Genomic DNA, 27,326 nt, shown 5'->3' with positions numbered 1-27,326 from the left:
CGTGACAGAGCTTAGCTGAGTTTAAAGATCCTTTCTGTATTGTGTTTTGTTCAGGTCCAGGAATGGCTGTGTCTCAACTGTCAGATGCAGAGAGCTCTTGGCATTGACATGACCACGCCTCGTTCCAAGAGCCAACAACAGATCCACTCTCCGTCACACCAAGCGAAACCCATTGTCCAAACGCAGCAGGCTACACCTCAGTCAACAGAGCCGACGACTGCAGCACAGCCCAAACCTTTGGCCCAAAGCCAGCCCGCCCAGCAACAGCAGCAGCAACAGCAGCAGCAGCAACAGCCGCAGTCTCAACTTTATGGCCAGAATCAGCCCTACTCCCAATCTCAGTCATATTCCCAGGCACAAACATACCCCCAGTCACAGCCATATTCCCAGGCCCAGACATATCCTCAATCCCAGCAGTATCCCCAGTCCCAGCAATATCCCCAGATTCAGGAGCATCCTCAGTCCCAGCAGTATCCACAGACTCAACAGTACCCGCAGTCACAGCAGTATCCCCAGTCTCAACAGTACCCACAGTCCCAGCAGCATCCCCAGTCCCAGCAGTATCCCCAGTCCCAGCAGTTCCCCCAATCTCAACAGTACCCCCAGTCCCAGCAGCATCCCCAGCCCCAGCAGCATCCCCAGTCCCAGCAGTATCCCCAGTCGCAGCAGTACCCTCAGTCTCAGCAATATCCCCAGGCTCAGCCGCAGCCTTACACACAGTCCCAGTCTGGACCCCAGGCTCAGCAGCAGCCTTACACACAGTCCCAGTCTGGACCCCAGGCTCAGCAGCAACCTTACACACAGTCCCAGTCTGGACCGCAGGCTCAGCAGCAGCCTTACACACAGTCCCAGTCGGGACCCCAGGCTCAGCAGCAGCCTCACACACAAACCCAGTCTGGACCCCAGGCTCAGCAGCAGCCTTACACACAGTCCCAGTCTGGACCCCAGGCTCAGCAACAGCCTTACACACAGTCCCAGTCTGGACCCCAGGCTCAGCAACAGCCTTACCCGACATCACAGTTTGGACCCCAGGGTCAGCAGCTGCAGCAGCAGCAGCCTTATCCCCAGCCTCAGTCAGGACACCAGAGTCAGCAATATCCCCATACTCAGCAGTTTCTCCCGGCTCAGCAGCAGCCTTATCCACAGTCCCAGTCAGGGCCCCAGACTCAGCCTCTTAGTTCCCAAGGCTTACAGAGTTACCCGTCTTCTGGTGGCCCCCAGGGCCAGACAGGTCCCTCACATCAGGGTATGAGAGGTCCAGGAACTGGTGGAGGTTCAGCAGGCCTCATTCAACCAGGGGGTCCACGAATTCCCCATCCTGGTGCTGTGCCTCTCCCAGGCTTAACTAAAGCACCCTCCCAACCTGATTTGGGTCATGGCTCTCCCATGCACCAGTCCATGGCACGGCACCATGACCACACCCGAAGTGCTGGCTCCTCTCCAGCTCATAAGCCCCAGAGTCAGGCCCACCCTCCAGCCCAGGACGGATTGACCAAGCTGTTTGGCTTTGGGGCTTCCTTGCTCAATCAGGCTAGCACCTTGATCAATGTTGACCCTTTACCCACCTCTTCTACCCATCCCAGTCCTGCACGAGGCAAAGTGGTGTTCAGTAATGCAACTCCTGACACCAAGCAGCAACAACAAGGTGCCTCACCTGCCAAACCATTTGGAATGGGGGCTTCTCGTGGTCCAACTCCAATTGGTGGTCCTCATGCACCGAGTCAAATGGGTGGCCAACATCCACCAAATCAAATGGGGGGTTCCCATGCACCAAGCCAGGCGGTAGGTTTACATGCACCAAAGCAACAGCAGCAGACCCTACCACATCAACAAGGAATGCCACAACATCAGTTGCCCGTCCTTCTTCAGAAAGATTCACAGCAAAGTCAAGGGCAGCAACATCAGCAGGCACCATCACATGTGCAGAAGGTGGAACTAAAGAAGGAGCCTGTGAACGCTCCTGTCGCAGCTACGGAGCCAGTGAAGCCCAAAGTGAACTGTCCTCTTTGTAAAACAGAGTTGAACATCGGCAGCTCCGACCCTCCCAACTACAACTCCTGTACGCAGTGCCACACTCAAGTGTGCAACCTGTGCGGCTTCAACCCTACGCCACACCTGGTGGAGGTAAGGACAACGACACATCAAACATAAGACAACACACAGTGCACAGTAAATATCTCGCCCCCATTTTATAGACACTGTATGATAATAATAATCGTTATTTGAAAGAAGGATGCAGGGAAAGGAACAAGAAAAATGATGCAACAATGAAAGGAGGCCGCTAATGAAAAGTGGTGCTCATTAAGAAAATAAGCAAGCAAAGAGAGAAAATGAGCAATAGGATGTACTCTCAGTGTATTATCATCATCTGATGGAAAAAAGAAATACTCCAAATTAAGGGTGGAAGCGTGTAACTCGTGCAGACAGGCAGATTGGGAGCAACTCGTTTGCTTTAAGGCAGCACGATGCCTTCAGGGTCTTCGGGGAATACAGTTGGTCATGCTACTGTATACTGTGTCACTGCCTTGAGATAGACCTAAAGATAATGCACAGGGTTATATTTAGAAACTACTGCTGGCTGTTGATGTTATTTAGACCGAGAAAAATTGCGTGGTATCTAGGCAATCAGACAATACAGCAAAAAAAAAAAAAAAAAAAAGGAAGTGTAAGATAGAAATTCACTTGGTACTCTGCTGGACATGCTGGGCAAGATGAATTGAGAGTGTAAATAGCAAATAGAAAGAAAACTGATTAAAATGAACATCAAAATTAGTTTTTAAAATGTGAGGCGAAGTTGAACTGGATCGCATGCATGGGCACAGTGGCTTGTAAGACGCCCTGGGCGGGATGCCTACCTACCAAAATATAATAGAATAAGTATAAATAGCCTAAACATAAAAACTATTTAATATAACACAAATTGACTGGAAGGTTATTTTTGGCAGTGCATAAATCTTTTATCAATTTCATCTTCAGAAACTACCTACTTTCAGGGGGATATGCACAGGGGCGCCGCATAATGTGGAAGGGTTAGACCAATTCGAAGGCTTCCATCCATCCATCTTTGACCGCTTATCCGAGGTCGGGTCGACATAGTCTGTCCAACATGTCCTGGGTTTTCCCTGAGGCCTCCTACCGGTCGGACATGCCCTGAACACCTCCCCAGGGAGGCGTCCAGGAGGCATTCTTACCAGATGCCCGAGCCACCTCATCTGGCTCCTCTCATTGCGGAGGAGCAGTGGTTCTACTCTGACTTTCTCCTGGATGACAGTGCTTCTCACCTTATCTGTAAGGAAGACCGCAGCCATCCTACGGAGAAAACTCACTTCGTCCGCTTGTACCCGTGATCTTGTCCTTTTGGTCACCACGCAAAGCTCATGGTAGGAACGTAGATCGATAAAAATTACGAGCTTTGCCTTTCGGCTCAGCTCCCTCTTCACCACAACAGATCAATGCAGAGTCCGCATCACTGCAGATGCCACACGAATCCGCTGTCGATCTTGCGTTCCATACTTCCCACACTCGTGAACAATACCCCGAGGTACTTAAACTCCTCCACTAGGGGCAGGATCTCATCCTCGACCCGGAGATGACACGCCACCCTTTTCCGGGCGAAAACATGAATTCAGACTTGGAGGTTCTGATTCTCATCCTAGCCGCTGCACACTCGGCTGCGAACTAATCAAGTGAGAGTTGAATATCACGGCCCGATTAAGCCAGCAGGACCACATCATCTGCAAAAAGGAAAGACCCAATCATGCAACCACCAAACCAGATATAACACATCATCAATTGGGTAAAACTAAACTGTCTCACGACAGTCAAAATCCAGCTCACATTCCCTATTAGCAGGTAAACAATTCAAAGCTTGGTGAATTAGGAAAAGTTAGTACAATTCCAAGGCTGCCTGACAGGGGCCTCCAAAAACAGGGGAAAAGAAATAAAATAACAAGAGGGGACCCCAATGTCATGTGTTTTCATGGGGCCCAGAATTCCTTGTGGCACCCATGGTTATGCAGACACATTACAGGTGCCCTCTGATTTTTTCTTTTTATGTTTACATTTTTAAATTATATTTGTTCATGAACTTATAAAACATCAGACTCTTCTGTTAAGTTACGTATTACAACAAGTCACCAACTCAGCCAAAAACAAAAAATAATGTTGACTAATGTCATAACTTGTAACAACAGCGTCACCCATTGCTCAGTACATTCACTGTATTCAACTCAAGTGTATCACTCCCAAGTTCTATAATTTGTGTTTTATGATTCACCATCTAGTTAAAAAAAACTGCCAAAACAACAAAATAACCACAAACATGTTCCTTTGTTTTTCATGTCATGATCTGTTATATTGTAAATACTGATCAATACACAGTTGCAAGACAATAGTAACCTGTTATTTTAATAGCATAGCCATCGCTCACTCTACTGCGTTTTTTCAAAAATTTATTAATAAATGATTGCTGTTTTGTGGTTGAATATGGTCTATATTAGTGAGAAAAAAAAAAGCGTTCCACATTGTTTACATGCGCTGATGAAGGCCTCTTCATCCGCTGTGGAACATATACACAACAGTGGACAGGGGACAGCGTGCAGTGATACGACGGGAGAGCAAGTAACGGCGAGTGATTGTGAGGTCTCATTTTTTTGTGTGATGTAAATGTATTACTCTTTTGAACGCATATTGTTTTGAGAAGCCAAACTCTTTACTTAAGTGGCCCCAGCAACTAAACTACTATGTTCCTCATCATCGAAATTCGACCAGAACTTGGCTCAGGGGATGAAGTGGGGGTAAGTAACTGTTGATACACTACACTGCTGATGGGGATGGCATACAACTTCATGTCAAAGAATCCAAACTGTCCCTTTAAGGTTTATGTTGCTGAGGAGCTGCATGCAAGCCTTGCCAACAGCAGTGATCTCTAACCTCACAAGTTGGACAAAGAGACATTCCAAAATCTCACTGAAACTAAAAGTGGAAGCAGTGACAACTGCAAGGGGGGAACCCAAATCCATATAAATGTCAACAGACTTTATTGGGGTTGTCATAAAATCTGCTGTGGATACAATACTTTGGCGGCCCACTACATTTGTTCTCTGCTATTTTGCTTCTGTATTTTAATGGAGTCAGATCTCCACTACTAATTGTCATATATTTATGCCCAACTGTCTACATTTCAACTGCATCATTTTTTATACAAAGGCAAATCAGTGCAGGAAGAATGACTTGCAGAAAACATGACAAACTAACAATGGTTCCCCAAAACGTGACTAGCGAGGTTGTAAGTATAGCAAGTCTGGATGAAAAATTCATGACTGCAGATGACTGACCGAGTTTGAAAAGGACAAGAACACCGTGTGATAGAGAAACACGCAGGCTTGATTTATCAATAATGTATGACAGGTTTTTTAAAATATAAATAGTGGGAGAGATTAAATATGTAAAGGCTGCTGCTGGTGGTGGTGGATCCTGAAAAAGCAAACGGAAGAGTCATTGGGTTTGTTCTGTTCCTTCTGGCTGGTCTTTCTAGACTTTCTGACTTTGTAGTTTGTTTGTTTTTTTACCAGTTTTTGGCAAACCTTGACGGAGGAATGAGCCATGAGGCAAAAGTTCACTGAATAATATATGGACAAAATTCAGGCATGATAAATTGTGCATCCATGAAGGCATCTTCAAAAAAATAAGTAGAAAAAGACTATGGCTATGAAACACTAACATGTGCGCTTATACTCAGTAGTAGAAATTACATGGCTGTTGATGGAAAGAGATGAAACAAGAGATGACACAAACACAAACACACACACACGCACACACACAGATAGATGCTGCATAAGCAGGTGTTAGTGACTGACTGAATGAGGCCATTTGTGTGTCCAGTCTGTCACTCTGGCTTTCACAGCTGTTGTTTCTGCTGTCTTTACAGTTATTACTGCACCAGCGTTATACCTGGATGTATTGTCAATGTGTGCCTATGTGAACTATCATATGCATTTATTTGTGAGTGTGAGTGCAAGTCGGCTGGTGGGTGAAATGTTGGGCAAAGAATAGGTTACCTATGGTTCTCTTCGCAACCTAAAATACAGTAAATGTCTTGTTTTTTTTTCTACATGACAATATAATATGATCACACTTTGTAATTGTCCAATCAAGTTCAGGTGCGTAGACCTGAAACTGAGTTTCAGATTGGGTAGGATACGTTTTGCCTGTGTAGACTGCATTTAGAGGTGAAAACAACATGAAAACCAGAGAGTTGTGGTGTAGTGAAAAACAAGCTTTGTGAATCTGAAAGAAGATGAAAAATGAATCAGAACCATTGCACAAACGCTGGTCATAGCCACTACAACCATTTAGAATGTCCTTAAAAAAAGAAACCATTGGTGTACTAAGTAGCAGACGTAGCAGAAGTTGATGACCAGAACATTGTGAGATGTAAACAAAGACCCTAAAACAGGAGTTTACAAAATGTGCCACGGGGGCCTTTTGCAACCCGCAACCAATTTATTATTGGCCCGTGGTACATTGTACAAATAAAATTAAACGTAAAAAACAGCAAAAATGGGAAACATAGAGCAAAAAGGCACAGTGTAAAGGGAAAACGTTAAAATGACATTAAATTAGGGTTTTTTTCAGCCTTTTTACAAAATAAAAAGGCCCTTTGATTTTTCTGTATGCGGTCGTCGGCGGAAATTGTTTGGACGCCCTGCCCTAATACAACTGTTAGTGACATCAACAACGGCCCGCAGAGGGCAGGAGTGAAGGTATCTCTAGCAACTGTTCATAGAAGACACAATGAAGAAGTACAATGGCTGCAGATGCAAACCACTCATTTGCAAATTCCTAAATTCCTTCTTCTGCATCTTAGTCTAGATCAAAAATGATTTTGTACTTCCTTGGTCCATGCGAGCTAATACGCTAACATTGTGGATTTCGAGAGCTACAGCATTATCATTATGCACAAGCCACTTCTACACAGCCTCTTCAGGATTTTCCCATCTTTGTTCTGGGTTGCTGTTCTCTATAAAACGCACATGACACAGAGAAGGAGGACTAAGGCACCTTGCCAATATTCCATCTTTGGGGGCAGTTGGTCAAATATCGACATTCGCTTCTCTTGCTGTCTCTGTATAAATATTTCATATGTCACGCCAGACACTGGTACTCAGTCATCATATTATTTGATTGTGGGATGCCCTGTTGCTGCACATGTGTGAAAGCACGCACAATTGCAGAAATATCCTGCCTTCTCTGGGTTCTGTGTGACAGGCCCAATGCTGGATCTTTGGTTAAAACGCTCATATGGCTATTTTGAAGGTTCTTTGTGTAATAAATAGATAGTCGACCCATATCCGTCAGAACCAAGTCTTGTGCACTAAAAAGAGATTGAAGAAAAAGAAACTAAAGGTTTCTTGGGTTAGAGCAGTGGTATTTTCTGTCATGGCCCTCGTAGGGAGAGAATTTTTTTTCAGGGCCCTCCTCATTAAAAATTGAGAACCTGATAAGAGTGTGAATGGTTGTTTGTCTATATGTGCCCTGCAATTGGCTGGCGACCAGTCCAGGGTGTACCCCACCTCTCGTCCGAAGGCTCCAGCATACACGCGACCCTAGTGAGGATAAGCAGCATAGAAGATGAATGGATGGATGGATGGATAACCTGAAAATATTTATTAATTTGATTGTACAAACCACAGTATGAGTTGCTGGCATTAGCACTGTTCAAGCATGAATAAAAACACTAACAGGCATGCCAACTAGAGATGAGCGAGTACACCACTATGTGTATCTGTATCTGTATCTGTATCTGTATCTGTAACTGTTCACTAATCTAAATTATCTGCAATCTAAATTATTAGCAGAAATGGTTGGGACATAAATCGGTACATTATTATAAGTCTGAATTTGACATGGATTGATCAGAAGTTGCTATATTTATTGTTTATTATTCAGCTATATGTGTACTGTGTATGTGTGTAAGTGATCTGTAAGACTTTATTATTTAATTATTTTATTAATGATCTGTGTGAAATTGGTGATTCATGCAAACATCCACTGATGGCAAACAGGGAAATAATCTTTGTCAGCCTTGTTCACTGTAGTTTTCTCAAAAGCACCGCGTTCAGTACTACGAGCAAAGTTTTCCAACTGACTTTATATCACCAGCCAAATTAGAAGCAAGCAGACAAAAAAAAAACAAACACTGGCAGTGACCAACGCAACACGAGCCCTTTACAGCTCTGTCTTGTCAAAAGCACCGCATACGTAACAAACCAAGTTTACCAAGTAACTTTAGATTAGAGCTGAGCTGAGGAAAACCTAAAAAAAAACCCATCCAGAGTGGAAGCAGTGACCAACGCAACACGGGCCATTTTCAACTCTGTCTTGTCAAATGCACCGCGTACGTAACGTAACAAGGCATGGCTCCTCTCTCTATCTAGAGCGAGTCTGTCTAGGGAGGAGCGGTTGTTGTGTGTGACTGGCCAATCACAAAGCGTGAAAAGTGAATACATAAGTAGTTGCCCAATGAGGATTTTCCTTCATCACAATTGCGGATTATGACGAGCTGTACTCGTTTCATGCTCGTACTTGGCAAAAAGGCATTATCCGTAATGTCTACTCATCTAAAAACGAGTATTCGGCTCATCCCTAGTGGCAACCTTGAAAACATTTTATGATTTTTTTGTTCAGTTTTATTTCTACAATACGCTGGTATCACAACACTGGAGCATTATCCAGGTTGCAACAAAATGCATACCTGGAGAGCAACGGAGCACAAAAGTGTACTCAAAATGCGTGTTGGGAGGTCTGCACCTGAGACCTCCCCCGCCCCACTCGGAGGGGCCACACCCTACTATTTGAGAAGCACAGAGTTAAGGAGACTCAAGAGAAGTAAGTTAAGGATTCAGTGAGTCATGCTCCTCCACTTAGAAGGAAACCAGAACAAAAAATAGCGAGCAGGCGCAGCAGCAAGAACCATCTCCTAATGGACCAACGGTTCGCTCCACTACTTCACGACATATCACCACAATTAATAATACAACAACTCCGTATCCTCGTTCCTTCTCTCCATGCTCCTGTCAACTCTCCTCCACCTCTGTTGCCCTGTACATGTGTTTTCACATGCATTCGCCTCCCAATTTTCCCTCAACTTTGTGATCACCTGTATGCTTTGAGCGTAAATAGAGGCTGTGCTACTTTTTAAAAACTCTTTTTTTTCTTGTGTCTCCTCGCTCTATTTTTCGCATTATTGCTATACAAACCATCTCAAGAAATGGTAATGTTCTCACTCAGCACCCTTCACTTTTTAAGCTGTCATACAACATGCGCTTAAAAGCTTTGTTGTAGTCGTAGAATTTGGTTCTGCTAACATTCAGTCCCTTCAGTCCCTTGTGTTTCACAATGCTCACAAATATTTAAAGTACACCTTCTTACTTTTTGAATGACGTCTTAAATTGCGTGCAAACCTGACGTCTCTAACACCCTTCTTTAAGTACAGTACTTGCAGGTGACGTGAACATGGGTGGTGTGCTTGGGTTATTTGAATTTATTTTCTTAGGGAGGAGTGCTGAATGTCATCACTTAATAAGTATAGCATTGACAGTAAAAAGCTGCATGTGATATTCTGGGCTCTGTGAAGTGAACTTTTATTTAAATTCTGCTCTATTTATATGGCGCCAAATCTCAAGGGGCTTCTCATATTTAGAAACAACAAATACCTTTCAGTTGACAAGGATAAACATGTGAATTTTGTTCCGCTATTTTTGGCAGACGGCCTCATTGCATTAACTATCCGTGTAGTAAAGTCATTTTAGAATGCTTTGGTGCTGAGTCACTGACAGACAGAGACACTTTAATATTTGTTTTAGCCATACAAAACATTTATAAAAACATTAATTAATAGTTTAAAAAACATTTATAGTGGGAAGATAGAAGGGAATGAGGGCAATAGGAAATTGAACAATATTAAAGCAATCGTAAGAAATAATTTAACTTTTTGCTTTCTGGCTCCCCTTAAGTAGCTGAACTTATCTGTGATATAACATAACATCTTGATATACAGTAAATACTCGTCTCATCACTTTAGTGTGCAACTAAGTAAGGTTATACAAGGACTGCAAACTCTGAACAGTCATTTTAGAAACATCTGAAACGCCCTGGCTGTAAGTAAGTTAGTAATTACATGTAATTATATTGCATTGTTATATTGAAACACGTGCCTTTATGTATGTATAATCCACACGTAAAATATACCTTTAATATTAATATATTCTAAAACATGTGTAATTGGTAATTGTAATCATGACAGCATTGTTTTGTTTTGGTTATGTTAAATTATATTATATGCAAGTGTGATATGCAGGAGTAAGTCCCATTATACTTTTCCTGTATTATTGTTACTCCGCCTTTTCCAGAAATGACTTTCTTCAGGGTTCTGGCTAAAATGACCTTAGTGGTGAGCTAGTCATATGATGCTTTGGCATGGGCATGGCATTTTCAAGTGTTTGTTTTTTCATATTAATTAAATTATTTTTACTGATTTTATAAAAAATGTTAGAATATATCATCTATATTTTCAACTGACAATGCTTAAAATATTGTATTTTTCTCTCTTTGTTGGAAACAAGCAACAACAGGCAACATTAGCTATATGCTAAATGCTATAATGCTGCTGTATAATAAGAATGTTATTATTAGTATTATTCCTCCCGGCGGATCCCGAGTCATTCCCAGGCCAGTTGGGAGACAAAGTCTCTCCAACGTGTCCTGGGTCTTCCTCGAGGCCTTCTACTGGTCGGACTTGCCCTGAACACCTCCCCAGGGAGGTGTCCGGGAGGCATCCTGACCAGATGCCCAAGCCACCTCATCTGGCTCTTCTCAATGAGAAGGAGTAACGGCACTACTCCGAATCTCTCCCGGATGACAGTGCTTCTCACCTTATGTCTAAGGGAGAGCCCAGCCACACTACGAAGAAAACTCATTTCGGCCGCTTGTACCCTCGATCTTGTCCTTTCGGTCACTACCCAAAGCTCCTGACCATAGGTGAACTCGTGAACAAGACCCCGAGGTACCTAAACTCCTCCACTTGGGGCAGGATCTCATCCCCGACCTGGAGATGGCACGCCACCCTTTTCCAGGCGAGAACCATGGACTCGGACTTGGAGGTGCTGATTCTCATCCCGGCCGCTTCATACTCGGCTGCGAACCAATCCAGTGAAAGTTTAAGTTCACGGCTCGATGAAGCCAGCAGGACCACATCATCTGCAAAAAGCAGAGACTCAATCCTGCAGCTACCAAACCGGTGCCCTAACTGCACCCAGAAATTCTGTCCATAAAAATAATGAACAGAATTGGTGACGATAGGTGGCAGCCCTGGTGGAGTCCAACCCTCACTGGAAACAGGTCCGACTTATTGCCAGCAATGCGAACCAAACACTGACACTGGTCATACAGGGAATGAACAGCCTGAATTAGCTGGTCCAATACCCCATTCCCCCGAAGTACTTCCCACAGAATTCCTCAAGGAACATGGTCGAATGCCTTCTCCAAGTCCACAAAACACATATAGACTGGTTGGGCAAACTCCCATGCACCCTCAAGGACCATGCTGAGAGTGTAGAGCTGGTCCACAGTTCCACGACCAGGACGAAAACCACACTGCTCCTCCTGAATCCAAGATTCAACTATCCGGCGAATCCTCCTCTCCAGAACCCCTGAATAGACCTTACCAGAGAGGCTGAGGAGTGTGACTCCACGATAGTTGGAACACACCCTCCACACGCCTACAGCATCCATGACCTTAAGGAACTCCGGGTGGATCTCATCCACCCCCGGGGCCCTGCCACCGAGGAGCTTTTTGACAACCTCGGCAACCTCAGTCCCAGAGATAGGAGAGCCCACCATGGAGTCCCCAGGCTCTGCTTCCTCATAGGAAGATTCAAGATTCAAGATTCAAGAGTTTTATTGTCATGTGCATGGTAAAACAGCAGTTATACCATGCAATGAAAATCTTATTCTGTTCATACTCCCAAGAAAAGAAAGGAAACACAAGAAAGAATAAGAACATAAGAAACATAAACACATAAACATATATACCAATAAATTAAGCAACAACAACAGAAGAGACATTAATACAAGCAAATAATACAAATAAATAAATAAATAAATAAAGTGCTATGAGTGTGTGCGTGTGTTGCGTGCGGCGTGTGCGAGTGCTTCGTTGAGAAGCCTGATGGCCTGTGGGTAAAAGCTGTTTGCCAGCCTTGTGGTCCTGGACTTCAAACTCCTGTAGCGTCTGCCTGACGGTAGGAGTGTGAATACTGAGTGTTGTGGATGTGTGCTGTCCTTGATGAGGTTGTGTGTTCTGCGTAGGACTCTAGATTTATAAATGTCTTGCAGTGAGGGGAGGGCTGCCCCAACAATGTTCTGTGAGGTCTTGATCACCCGCTGGAGTGCCTTCCTATCACGTGTTGTACAGTTACCGTACCAAACAGTGATGGAGGCGGTAAGGACACTTTCGATAGTGCATCTGTAGAAGCAACTCAGGATTGTGGTGGACATGCCAAATTTCCTCAGTCTTCTCAGGAAGTACAGTCTCCTTTGGGACTTCTTCAGAATTTGTTGGGTGTTGTGAGACCAGGTGAGGTCCTCGCTGATGTGTGTGCCAAGGAACTTGAAGGTTTTCACCCTCTCCACCTCAGTCTCATCAATAAACAGGGGTCTATGCGGCTCCTTTTCCCTTGTTCTTGGGTCAATGATCATCTCTTTAGTCTTATCTGTATTGAGAAGGAGATTGTTATCACGACACCAAGCTATGAGGTCCGCCACCTCTCTTCTGTATGATGTTTCAACACCACCAGTGATCAGTCCGATGACTGTAGTGTCATCCGCAAATTTAATGATGCTGGTGTTGTTCTGGGAGGCCACGCAATCGTAGGTGAAGAGCGTGTAGAGGAGTGGACTCAGCACACACCCCTGTGGGGTCCCAGTGCTCACAATTCTTGAGCTGGATGTGCGGTTGTTGACTCTGACTGACTGGGGTCTGCCTGTGAGAAAGTTAAACACCCAGTTACAGAGGGAGGGAGACAGGCCAAGTGTGAGGAGCTTATTTGTGAGTTTGTGGGGGCAGACTGTATTAAAAGCAGAGCTATAGTCTATAAATAGCATTCTGACGTATGTGTCCTGGCCCTGTAGGTGAGAAAGGGCTGTGTGGATGGCAGTGTTGACTGCATCATCCGTGGACCGGTTCTGGCGATATGCAAACTGTAGAGGGTCCACAGTTGCCGCCGGGATGCTCTTTTTGATGTGGGTCATGACTATTCTTTCAAAGCACTTCATAACAATAGGAGTGAGTGCTATAGGGCGATAGTCATTCAAGCAGGTCACGTTGCTCTTCTTGGGTACGGGCACTATGGTGGTGGACTTAAAGCAGGTCGGTACAGATGCTTGTGCAAGCGACAGGTTAAATATGTCAGCAAGCACATCAGCTAGCTCTGATGAGCAAACCCGAAGTGCACGTCCTGAGATGTTGTCTGGCCCTGCTGCTTTTCGTGGGTTTGTTTTGTTTAGAACCCTGCGCACATCAGCTGATGTCACCATGAGAGGTGAGTCCTGTGTGCTCGCCGCCACCTCTGTGTTTACCAGACGCTAAAGTCCGATCTCCCCGGTAAGCAGCAAATGATTCCAACTGGATCGCCGAGTCCGGTATATCCTCCGTCAGCCAGGTTTCTGTGAAGGTGAGGACACAGCATTCCCTGATCTCACGTTGAGCTGTAATCCTTGCTCGTAGTTCGTCCATCTTGTTTTCAAGAGAGCGGACGTTGGCTAGCAGCAGGCTTGGTAGCGGTGGCCTCGTCGCTCTAGCTTTTAGCCTAGCATGCAGGCCGGCTCGCTTGCCTCGTTTACGCCTCGGATGCTTTGCTCGCCGGGTATTCAGCTCACCAGGCCCGCAGGCTGCTGCGTTCTCTCGGCGCAGAAGAAAGGCAAAGTCTGAGAGGCTAAATGAAAGTTCGTGGTGAACCCTGCCGATGTTCAAAAGTGTCTCTCTGTTGTAATGTACTGCGTGAGTGTGTTGAATGTCCAAAAAGAACAATAAAATAGCAAAAAATAGAAAAACACGGGAGAGTGTCACAGAGACGTCTGCCACGGAGGGCGCCATCTTTGATTTTGATAGGAAGACGAGTCGGTGGGAGTGAGAAGGTCTTTGAAGGATCCACAATATCCCGAGTCGTGGTCAGCAGCACACCGTCCCCAGGTGTGTGCCTGTCAGCTGCTTCCGGAATCCCATCATCCAAAAAGGCCCTATAGTACTCCTTCTTCATCTTGACGGCATCCCTCACCACTGGTGTCCACCAACGGGTTCTGGGATTACCGCCACGACAGGCACCGACCACCTTACGGCCACAGCTCCGATCAGCTGCCTCGACAATGGAGGCACGGAACATGTCCCATTCAGACTCAATGTCCGCCACCTCCCTCGGAACATGGTCGAAGCTCTCCTGGAGGTAGGATTTGAAACTCCTTCTGACAGGGACTCTGCCAGTCGTTCCCAGCAGACCCTCACAATACATTTGGGCATGCCAGGTCTGACCGGCATCCAGCCCCACCATCGGAGCCAACTTACCACCAGGTGGTGATCGGTTGACAGCTCCGCCCCTCTCTTCACCCGAGTGTCCAAAACATACTGTATAGCCGCAAGTCTAATGATACGACCACAAAGTCAATCATGGAAGTGCGGCCTAGTGTCCTGGTGTCAAGTGCACATGTGGACACCCTTATGCTTAAACATAGTGTTTGTTATCGACAATCTGTGACGAGCAGAAGTCCAATAACAAAGAACCGCTCAGGTTCATATCTGGGGGCCAGGGAGGATACACTTCACGTGTGATGGAGGGCGTGTTTGTGAAGTACCTTGAAGTTGTGTATTTTCACTGTCCTACTTTTCCCATTTCCCTCTCTCTGTCATGCTGTCTTTAAGTGGGTCACTGAGGCGAGCTACCCTGGGTTATGCAGCTGATTAAATGCATCCCTAACACACACATGCACACACACACACACACACACACACACACATACAAATGGCAGACCCTCACAGGAACACCATGTGAAATTTTGAGCCAGTTAAAGGTGAAGAGGACAATGCTGCTGAGGAATGTTGGGAATTCCCTCAATGGGACACCAGAGGTAAAATAATTCAGGGAGACAAACCTTTTTTTTTTTAATGCCATTAGGTTGAGCAGCTGCAGTTACTTACAAAAGAGGATGTCTCTGCCTGTCTTAGATTCTTGTGTGCCAAGGCAAAATGCCTAATTAATCTGCTATTTATTGGCTGTAAACTAACAGAATCCTGTAATTGCAACTGCTAATCCTTTGGGAAGAGCATTAGGTGACCAAAAGTAACCGTGTCACAGTGAATCAGGTACAAAACAGGACAAAAACAACTTTTATTTCCAAGTAAAAATGGAGAACATCAAAGATAAATGGCCAAATTATCCTTGTCTTTTTTCCACATAATGATGCATAATGATGCAATTGAGAAACTTACCATTTACTTCAATTTAATTGGTTTCTGCTCAACACAATTAAGGAATATATAAGGAGCAAGGTGCGACGTGGAATACAAAAAACAGGAGGGACTAATTATTGGGGATGTGCCAGATACTCAATTTAGACGTTACGGATAATGCATTTTTGCAGAGTACGAACATGGAACGAGTACAGCTCGTCATTATCTGTAATCCGTAATCATCTCATTGGTTAACTACTTATGTATTCACACAGCTGAATTAACCTAACATGCATGTTTTTGGAATGTGGGGGAAAAACTCACGCACGCACTGGTAGAACATGTAAACTTCACACAGAAATGCCCGACGGAGATTCAAACCCAAGTCTTCACCATCTCCTGACTGTGGCTGTGTGGCCAACATGCTAACCACTAGACCACCGTGCGGCCCATCGCAAACAACCATTAAAGTGAAATAAATTGTTCATCAGCTGATAAAAATTTTAAGACTATAGCAAAAAAAAAAAACTCCCCTAAAATAGAAATACAATTTTTTAAAAAAAAGGTCTCAGTAATAAGTAGCTGCGCAATTCTTGTTAATCACCTCAAAACATGGTTTCGCCATGCCTGATGCCAGTGGCACTAGCCTGGAGGCTAGTGGGAATAATAATAATAATGCATTTTATTTGTAAGCGCCTTTCAAGGAATCCAAGGCACTGTACATAGACCCAGTTAAAAGCAACGCAGACATAAAAAAAAAAAAGGCACGATAAAATTATAGAGAATGAGATGTCCTGAATAAGTGTTGCTTCAGGTGGTGAAGATGGCTTCATGGAGGGCTTCCACTGTCTGGAACTGATGTCCGTTTTTGTAAATTTTCCTTGCCATCCATGCCCAAATGTTCTCAATTGGATTTAGATCAGGGCAGTAGTTCACAATTTTATTCTGTCATGCCTATAAATTACCACGCAGATGAGGGCCTTCAGTCATAAAGGATGCCCCCTGCAACATCTCCACTGACGTTTGACGCCCATGCACAACCTGAAGCTCCATTGTTCCTTGGAAGGAAAAAACACCCCAGATCATGATGGTGCCCCATCCACTGTGTCACTATTACGATCAGCTGATGTAAGGCCTATTTCACTTTAATGGACACACCCCGACCCACAGTTTGGGTTTTGAAACCAAACTGCTCGAGATGGGCTGGACCTTGTTCTACTTTGGAGTTGAGCTGGTGTGGGCTTATTAATAGCCCCCCAGCTCGGTGCCTCCATGTTGAAGTCATCCCCGGTGAATGTGAAGGTAATTTCCTTGCGCCTTCGGTTTGGGCCCAATGTGTGTATACCGAGACCACACTGTTTACAGTAGGGACTGGGGCCTGCTGACCTTGACTGAGGATATAGTCGGATGGTGGAAGGAATACTTTGAGGCCCTTCTCAATCCCACTGACATACCTTCCATAGAGGAAGCAGAGTCTGAGGACGCAGAGAGTTTAATCACCGTGGCTGAGGTATCTGGGGTAGTCAAAACGCTCCCTAGTGGCACAGCTCCGGAGGTGGATGACTTTCGCCCTGAATTCCTAAAGGCTCTGGATGTTGATGGACTGTCTCGGATGACACGTCTCTTCAATATTGCATGGAATTCGGGAACAGTACCTCTGGATTGGCAGACCGGGGTTGTGGTCCCCTTTTCCAGAAGGGTGACCGGAGGGTGTGTTCCAACTATAGGGAGATCACACTCCTCAGCCTCCCTAGTAAAGTCTATTCTGGGGTGCTGGAGAGAAGGATACAACTGTTAGTCGAATCTTACCTACAGGAGGTGCAATGTGGATTTTGTCCTGGTTGCGGAACACAGGACCAGCTCTACACCCTTGCAAGGGTACTGCAGGGTATTTGGGAGTTTGCCCTACCAGTCTGCAAGTGCTTTGTGGACTTGGAAAAGGCTGTGTCTCTCACAGTGTCCTGTGGGGGGTGCTCCGGGATTGGTGGTGCGCTATTACGTGCCATGTACAACTGGAGCAGGAGCCTGGTTTCTAGGCGCAGCCAAGGCGTTAGGATCTCGTCTCTGCTATTTGCAGACGATGTGGTCCTGATGGCCTCATTGGGCTGTGACCTTCAGCGTTTACTAGGGCGGTTTGCTTCTGAGTGTGAAGTTTCTGAGATGAGACACAGTTGGCAATGAGGTCTTGCCCCAGGTAGAGGAGTTCAAGTATCTCGGGGTCTTGTTCACGAGTGAGGGAAGGTTGGAGCGTGAGGACGATAGGTGGATTGGCGCAGCATCTGCAGTAATGCGGTCACTGTACCAGACCGTCGTGGTGAAAAAGAAAGCTGAGCCGCAAGGCAAAGCTCTCAATTTACCGGTCGTCTATGTTCCACTCTCTGGTCATGAGCTTTGGGTTGTGACTGAAAGAACAAGATCGTGGATACAAGGGGCTGAAATGAGTTTCCTCCGTAGTCCGGATGCCTCCCGGACGCCTCCCTGGTGAGGTGTTCCAGGCATGTCCAGCCAGGAGAAGGCCTCGCTGGAGGGATTATGTCTCACAACTGGCATGGGAACGCCTTGGTGTCCTCCTGGTGGAGCTGGAGGAGGTGGCCGGGGACCGGGAAGTCTGGCCTTCCCTACTGAGATTGTTGCCTCCACGACCATTTTTGAAGACTGGTACTACTTTAACTATTTTCATTTTGTTTGGAAATATACCAGTCTGGAATGGTTGTTACTGATGTACGTCAGCATTTCTGCAATCTCGTTAATGACCCTTTTTATCATTTTCATTTCAATTCCATTACAATCAGTTGATGTTTTTGCTTTACATTTATTGACAATATCAGTGAGGAACATGGAGTTGGGAGTCCTGTCTTTTAATATAACTCCCTTTCTCCACTGACAAGAAATATGGGATCTTTTCTTCCAGGTTTGGTTCAAAACTTACAAAGTAGTTATTGGACCTTTCAACTTCCTCGTTCATATTATCATTTCCATCTGTGAAATACTGAGGGTAATCTGCTTTCTTAGTACGATTCCTGATAATACTGTTTAGGATGCCCCTCTCATGGTGTTTTTATTCTTATATAGTGATTGGCTATAGTATTCTTTATTACATTCTGTCAAAATTTTTAACTTGTTTTCATACATCTTATACGTTCTGCTTCCTTAGTTTTTTTTTAAATTATAAATCTCCCATAATGTGTTTTTCTTTTGTTTTTTTGCATTTTGCAGTCCCTTTGTCATCCATGGTTGATTTCTGTTGCTTATTAGACAGTTCTCTCAATAGACAGTGCTTATTGTAGAACTTCATGTAAATATTTAGAAAGTGTTCATATGCTTCATCCACATAATTTTCACTGTACACACACTCCCATCTTTGTCATTCCAGAGCTTTCTTAAAAGTGTTTTCTCTGTGCGTAGTCTTTGGAAAGTCCTTCTGCCTTCCATCTTTATCTTTTTATAGTGTTCATTGTAAATTGTAAACACTGGAAGATATCACTGATATCATTAATTAGCAGACCGCTCGTTGTATTGTTATCAAAATCATTAGTGAATATATTATCAATTAGCGTGGCACAATGGTCTGTTATTCTGCTTGGTCTGGTGATTTTAGGATATAAACTTAAGTTGTACATTGTATCTATGAAGTCATCTATTATCTTCTTCCTGTGTGGATTCAGAAGATCAATATTAAGGTCTCCACATACGAATATTATTTTTTGATTGATGTCTGTGAAGGTTGTTTTGATCCAGTCCGCAAAAATTTCAGTGCATGACTTGGGTGTTCCATATAAACAACTTAGTAATACATTTTTCTTTTTTCTTTACAGATTTTGATCGTTATGCATTCTAAAATGTTATCAATTGCAAATGACAAGCTCTTTACCACTTTATAGTTCCGATTTTTGTCCACATACACAGCCACTGTAAGCTGTAACCCCTAACTCAAATGGTATTTTAGCCAATCAAAGGCCTGAAGAAAGCCACTTCCTGAAGAGATAAAACTACTGCATTTCCTGCAGATAATACTAGTAATAACAAGGCTTATTGTAGGAAAAGGAGAATTGATGGTGAAGTGGAGCCATTGGTGGAAACTAGGGATGTCCCGATCCGAACTTCAGGATTGGGATCGGCTGCCTATCCGCCGTATTTGTGAAGATCGGATAATATCGGCTTCCGCCACGAGATCGGGCCGATCCGGTTGCCGTATCACGTTTGTTACTCTGAGCCACACTCCAACATGGTAGGTGCAGTAATGCGCCTCAAAGCTGGTTGCCACTCGACTCGCGCCACCCGCAAGAAGAAGAAAACACAACACCATTATGCAGACATGTCCGTGGTGTACCGTGGTGAAGTTAGTTTCACGTTGGATATTTAGCTCCGTAGCTACAGCGGTAGTTCCCTCTCACTGTGCCCGGACAGCGGTGTCATGGTGTAGGGAGCTCGCACGGGAAGTGTCGCTCTAACAGTGGTTGCTTATAATAGGGACCGCACAAACAATACTAAACATGTCGAAACGGCGGCGAAAAACCTTGGAAGCTCCTCGGTTATGTGAATGGAAGCTAGCAGGGTTCGCTTGGTTTAGCTAGTGCATTTGTGTGTGTGCATGTGTGTGTGCGCGACTCAGACTGGATGAGTATGTACTGTAGTATTTTCACCGTGTTGTGTTTTAAAATGCCCACTGACGACGTGCAGGTTAAAAGTGAAAAAAGACGTGAGGCACGTTTATTCTTGTACCGAGCGCGTATCAACCGTCATTTGACATTCTCAACACACACAACAACACATTCCGGCCTTCAAAATAAGAGCGCTCTTTGTCACATGTGTCTAATTGTGTAAACAAAATAAGGGTGTCATTAAAATATCTTACCTCTGTGACTAAATGTGCCTTAATCACAAGCACAGGCATTACAGTTTGTTGAGGGTTTTGTCGCAATATGTGCTGAGGCTGACATCCCATTAGAAAAGTTAGCTAAGCTACATCCAGTACATTTCTCAATTACTATACAAAATGGGCCAATGATGTATTGCATCAATAAATGTAAGAATTTTTGAATTTCATTCACAAACCCGAATAGCACACTCTATGCTGGTAAAATAAGTGAAAAAACTAAAAAACCTTCATTCTAAAAAATGTAAACAGAAATAAATAAATTTGGGAAAAAATAAAATGAATTTCATAGAGCCCTAAGAGAAATGTGTTTTAAAAAAAATGTCATATATTCTAAATCACACCACAAATTGATCTATAACCATGTCAAATGTTTACCGTATTTTCACAACCATAAGGCACACCGTATTAAAAGGCGCAGTCTCAATTACAGGTGCTATTTTTGTATTTAACGCATACACAAGGTGCACCATATTATTGGGCGCAGGTACGGTCAAACATACAGTAGCATGCATACACGCTAGAACATACCGTGTCGCTCAGAAGTCAGTGAGGAAATGACAGTGGTTTATTTCTTTAGACAGATTAAGAGCAGAGCTCTCATTCAGTTTATCAACCCCACTTGAAATCAGGATGGTCATCACTCACCACAACAGTCTCGGTCATGGTGCACAACTAAAAACATCACACAGCAACTCAAAAACAGACAAGACACTACTATACAATAACTAACGACTATGTAGCTCAAACATGTAACTTTAAGAGCATTTGCACCAAAACACTACCGCAAAGCACGCTGGGGAACAGGAAGTGCTCCCAGAGACGCTACAATACGCTAGCATGCATGCTATTGTATGGTTTTAAAAAGCCAGCGGGAGTAAAACTGAGTTCGGTTGTACTTTATTGAAATATTTAACAATGTACTCATGTTATTTTTTAGCAATCAAACAAACAAACAAAAATTGGATTGGATCGGAAGCCCAAAAATGTGGATCGGGACATCCGTAGTGGAAACCATTGTCGAAAGCATCCTCTTTAAAATGTCATCACTGATTGTTGTGTGTGCGCTAAGGTCAGAGGTCACATCAATAAGAAGGTGTACCTTTTCAGCACCCCATCGATGCAATTTTCAACCAATCGCTTTTCAAATAATCAGGAAATTCCCTTATTGATTTTGAATTTTTCTGTCAGTGCTCCACCTGTTTACTTCACTACTTATCAATAATAGCTATGCATGGATTGTTTGCATGGCCGGTGTGAGGGAAGCACTTGAACTTTTAATGGACTATGTCAGCAGGTTAGACAAAAAAAGAAGCTGGGGTTCTCTTCCTCTCTGAACACAGCAGACATTTTGGAAAAGCTCTGTGGGAAATTCAGCAGCTGGAGTGACTTCAAGCGACTCAGTGCACCGCACCGCAGTATGAAACTGTGTTTTTTTTTTTTTTTAAAGGTGGTCTTTTGTGTCTTCCTACCCCCACACAGCCTCTTCCTGTCTCCCTGCGGGTGTTCATATCAAAGAGGCGCACATTGATCTGTCTCTCTTTCATTCGTTATCGCTGTCTCAACATGGCATGGAAGTCGGTAGAATTCGTGAGTCATGGCAAGAATTGTGTGTTTCTGTAAAAGGGGTCACACATGCAGTACGTCATGCCACAAATAGGAAGCTTGCTCTTTCATAGGAAACACATACACACACACAGTGGTGACTCACAGGGTTTTATTCAATGAAAATGGTGGCTGACTCATTTAATCTGGCTAATAATGGTGAGTGCAATGTGGGCGTTGCCAGTTGTGCACTTCAAATGTCACCTGAGACATGTGAGGATCTGCCGAACTCCCACAAGGACCTTTTACACACAGTAGAAACGTTTTAAAACTTTTAACCATTTTTCGGGCAAGGAAACAAATTTGTAACTTTTAATGGGAGTTCAAAATAGACTGCACAGGTGGTAGACCCATGTGATCCTCCACAACAATGCTACAGACTTTAAAATAATCAGGACCTACATGGTCATACTGTTGTACTTCTCCCCAATGTGCAGCTTCATCTGCTGGATCCGGTTGGTCACTGCCCCACTTAGACCCAATGCAAGTTGGCTGGAACAGCGATAAGTGAAAATCAGTGATTGTATCACCATCTTTACACAGATTCTCACCAAAATGTAGTGATTTATGTTCTTGTGTTTTACGCCAAAAGCCAATCAGATTTCACTACCCTAAGATTTTAGCCAAATTCAGCATTTTATAAAAATTGCCTTTTCAAAAAGTAATGTTTAAATGCCTCAATGGACCCAAACCACTAAGTGACTACAAAAATAAAATGCAGGTGTAACGGATGCCAGCCTGTGAGGCTGTGCAAGTGTACGTTGGTAGACCTCACTCCCTCTGCCTTGAGAGCTGCGCTGAACACGCGGTCGACAGTCCGGGCTTTTGGCCGTGTGGTCAGCGCTCTCGCCTCCCATTGCGAAGGACCTGTTTTCGAGCCCCGGTGCAGGCAGTGCGAAACAGGGCGGGTTACACAGGACAGTGGCAGATCCACAAGAGCAGCCTCAGATTGTGATTGTAATGTTGCTTTCCGTAAAACCTCCTTTGCTCAAAGCACTGTCTCTTCGAGAGGGACTGGACTTTGGACTTTTAAAGTCTGTGAGAAAAATAAAATAAACTTATAATTTAAATAATCTATTTTATTTTTATTTTTTTAACAGATTTTCTCCATTGGTTTGGCTCATTTCCTGAACCAGACCAGACTTTCTCAGCACTCTTGGTTCTTCTTACCAAAATAAACTTGGATGGTTCAGCACAACACCATGGTTCACCTTTAAAAGCTCATATCTCTCCCAAAAAACTTAACTCATGTGTCAAAACTACATTTCTTTCCCATTTAAATTGTCAATGCCCCCAAAATGCATCATACCTTTAGCATTGTGTAAGCAGTGCAACTTAAAATGTTTCAATGTTTTGTCCCTATGGCAGAGGACCATTGAAATATCCCTCATGTCCACCTTTCAGTCTTTGCCCAATCCTTCACTGACAATGGTTACTGTACAATTTTTTTTTGTCTGTATAACAGAATACAATTGTGTATAAAACTGGAAAAAAGAAATGGATTTTAGATTTTACAGTAGTAATAATAGTAATAGTAATAGTATCCGAGGTTAGACGTCACACGTTGCACTCTGACTGCCAAGGAAATTGGAAAAAAAAAATTATATGTTACCTGTTTCACATCCGAAACTTCTTCTCTGGTCGCTGTCCTCATGCACTCTCTCCTGGCGACATTTGCATTTGCAATTTGATGAATTAGTGGTTTGGAGGTTTGTCCATGTTATTTTGAGAATGTCATTTCTCTTTCAAGAAATGAGCCAAAGCAAAGGAGAAAAACTGTAATTATTTTTTGGAATACATTACTGTCAGCCGGTAATTAGAATCCCAAGATGCAGAGAGACAAGTGTCCGTGTACAAAAATGTATTAATAACAAATGAAAGGATAATAAACACAAGAATGTCCACAGGTGAGAGAGTACAAACAAAACTCCGGGCCTAGCCACGGGAAAAATACAAGGAAAAATGGTTCTCCAGAAGCCTCTGTAGTATGTATCGCAGGTGTTCCTGCAGAGAATCAGAAAAAATAAGGATGTCATCCAGATATACGAAACAAAATTGATTAATCATGTCCCTTAATATATCATGTATCAAATTTTGAAAAACCGCCGGAGCGTTGGTAAGTCCAAACGGCATGACCAGGTATTCGAAGTGACCGAAAGGAGTATTGAATGTCGTCTTCCACTCATCTTCCTCCTTGATGCGAACCAGATGATAAGCGTTACGCAGGTCCAACTTAATAAAAATCTTAGCGGTGTGCAGTGAAGAGAAAGCAGAATCCATGAGAGGAAGAGAATAGTTATTCTTAACCGTGATCTCATTAAGACCACGGCATTCGAGCCAAGGTCTAAGTGATTTATCCTTCTTCCCCTAGTGGAGAAGAGGAGGGGAGGATAAGTCCTGCAGCTAGTGATGACATGATGTAATCTCTGAGGGCTGCTTGTTCTGGCCACGAAACGTAACAAGGCACTAGGTAGTGGTGCATCAGAATGAGTTTAATAGCGCAGTCGTAAAGTCTATGAGGGGGTAAACTCTGAGCCCTATCCTTACTAAACATCAAGGCCAGGTCATGGTAAAAAATGGGAACCTTTGTAAGGTCTATGTTCTCCTCCGGAGGCTTGACCACCAGACTCTCGGGTACCGCTGAACGGAGACAATTAGTGTAACAGTTGTTGCCCCAATTATTTATACTCATACTTTGCCAGTCGATAGATGGGTTGTGTAATTTGTGACAAGTCAGCCTCAGGACCACTGGGGCTGACTGAAGGAATAATAAAAAAACAAATTCATGGTGGTTGCCCGAGAGTCGGAGAGCTGGCTCAGTTTGAAAAGCCACCTCCGCCAATAATCGCCCATCCAGGAAATGCACCTCCTTGGGACTTTCTAGCCGAACTTAGCTAAATTATTCTTTTCTACAAACCCAGAGTCTAGAAAGCTATCATTGGCCCCGGAGTCTATAAGTGCAGAGATGACATTGGGAGGCGACTGCGAGCGAGGAGTGGGTCTGATGGGACACAGGGAGATGCAGTGGTTTGGTGCTCCACAGTAGAGACACAGATGCAGTCGACAACGGCGTGAGCGTTCGGCCGAGGACAGTCAACATCCTCCCAGCTGCATGGGAACCTCAGTGATCAAGGTAGTAGGCTCTGTGGTTGTGGTATCTATGTGGTCGTCTTCCAGTGGTATCGGCATCGCTCAGGGTCTTGCAGGTATCAGATTTCCAACTGGATCTTTCCTCCTCCGCATGCTCTTGGTCACGCTCTCGCAGTCGGTTATCCAAGCGTCGATAAGGTCATCTAATGTAGTTGTATCATCATGGACAGCAAGCGCATCCTTAATGCTACTGTCATGAGATTTTTAATTGCTGCGTGTTGAGTTATATGAGTAAATAAGTAAGTTTGATGGTTATGTTGTGTATTAAGAGTGTTTAAACTTCAAGGTTTAATTTATATTGGTATATATTCCAGTCCCTGCACTGTTGAGAGAGTGGTGATTCCCCTGAAATTGACGTTTTATCGCTGCTTGTATGTATTTTTCTACTTTGGATACTGCTTTATCATGTTTGTTCAACTTTCCCTTTCAATTTGGTATCAAACTAATATGCAGACTTAAATCATAGCGATTGCAAGTGGACAAAAGTGAAGCTCAAGTTCAACCATTCAAACAGAAGGATCCCAGCATCCTTCTGAAATAAAAGATATGTAGGACGAGTACTTACATACTTTATTAATCTCCAAGAGATATTCACATCTTATCTATTTTTCAGTTCTCATGTAAAACTTTTATCAAAATTAGACCATGCAAAATGCACATTTTTGAACCAGAATTACCATCCATCCTTTTTCTATGCCACTTCTCCTCATTAGGGTTGCGGATATGCTGGAGCCTATCCCAGTTACCTTCGGGCGAGAGGCGGGGTACACCCTGGACTGGTCGCCAGTCAATTACAGGGCACATATAGACAAACAACCATTCACACTCACATTCATACCTATGGACAATTTAGAGTCTCCAGTTAACCTAACATGCATGTTTTTGGAATGTGGGAGGAAACCGGAGTCCCCGGAGAAAACCCACGCACGCATGGGGAGAACACGCAAACTCCACACAGAAATGCCCAACGGAGATTCCCAGGTCTTCCCGATCTCCTGATTGTGCGGCCAACATGCTAACCACTCGGCCACTGTGCGGTCCAACCAGAAGTACTTACTATAAAATTAATTAACCAATTAATCATGTTTAATATTTCATTTTGATGAAAATTAAAAATGGTTCATGTTTTTCAAGTGTGCAGGAGTAGCGGGTACATGGCTTCAAGTCAAATGTCTGCTGAAGGGGTACGTGACTGAAACATTTGGGAACCACTGCAGTAGGTAATTTCCGTGCTACAGGCTGAGATAAGCACTCTTACAAGTATTAGTACAATTATGGCACTCCCTTGCAAATGTGAGTGGATCCACTATAACTGTGAATGGACTCCCCTCTCTGACAGCCTGACAATGTCCTGAGTGGTTGCTATGACAAACGTTGCCAGATCAGCTGTCAATCAGCTGTCAGATCCTTGCACACTGCCCATCCTTGACAGCGGGTAAGATGTCACATACACACAAGCACACCCTGCATGACGAAAGCATATGGTTATGCAGTTGCAGGAAAAAACTTGTCAGTTTTCCATGGATGCCCACACACAGTCTCACACACACATGCATACACACTAAGTGACTGTGGGACACTCCCCCAAAAAGGCTGTTTAAGTGAAAATGTGTAAACATTTTCTTTTATCACTAAACTTGGCGGAAGCCAGGGTGAAATCAAGCAGATGACTCTCAAGATGACTCGGGGCGCGAGGCACACAGAGCAGATCTGATAAAGCAAGTTTAGCGAATTAGGCAGTGAGTGAGAGGGAGAGGAAGGTCAGAGGTCGGGCAGCGAGGGCTCATACATGAGAGAGAGTTGGGAGAGATCCCAATTCTACCCCTTTTTACCCCAATTCTTCTTAAATCAAGGGGTAAAGGGTAAGTGCTAAGGGGTGTACAGCCCTAGAAACCAAGTGTGGTCGGGGACCAGACTAGAAATGAAATGCATTGGTCTACTCGGATACAACACTCCAGCGGCAGAGCGGAGGCCGAAAGAAGCATATAAATGTAAGTAATTAAGCGTTATTATTGATTTTCACAGTAACGTCACTTATGTTTTATTAGATATTCAATCATTTGCTACTCCACATAAATACTCGCCATGTTTTGTATTGTTGGTTGTCGCTAGTTTAACTCGCTAACACCGATATCGAACTTTACTGCAATCTACTGCTTTTCATAAATGATTACATAGCGACCACACATTAGC

The 27,326-nt window shown here is 44.0% G+C and overlaps 1 protein-coding gene across 4 annotated transcripts in view; it reads left to right on the top strand.

The window, feature by feature from the left end:
• Positions 1-27,326, top strand: part of bsna (bassoon presynaptic cytomatrix protein a) — a 129,361-nt gene that overhangs the window by 52,264 nt on the left and 49,771 nt on the right. For all 4 annotated transcript variants that reach the window (XM_054796246.1, XM_054796264.1, XM_054796255.1 and 1 more), the window contains exon 3: positions 55-2,124. In XM_054796246.1, coding sequence (XP_054652221.1) covers positions 55-2,124 — 2,070 coding nt within the window. The remainder of the gene's footprint in view (positions 1-54; positions 2,125-27,326) is intronic.

The sequence above is a fragment of the Dunckerocampus dactyliophorus genome, chromosome 1 (genome assembly GCF_027744805.1).
Source record: "Dunckerocampus dactyliophorus isolate RoL2022-P2 chromosome 1, RoL_Ddac_1.1, whole genome shotgun sequence".
Classification (NCBI taxonomy): Eukaryota; Metazoa; Chordata; class Actinopteri; order Syngnathiformes; family Syngnathidae; genus Dunckerocampus; species Dunckerocampus dactyliophorus.
Note: the sequence above shows the minus strand (reverse complement) of the source record. Positions and strands in the feature narration are given on the sequence as shown.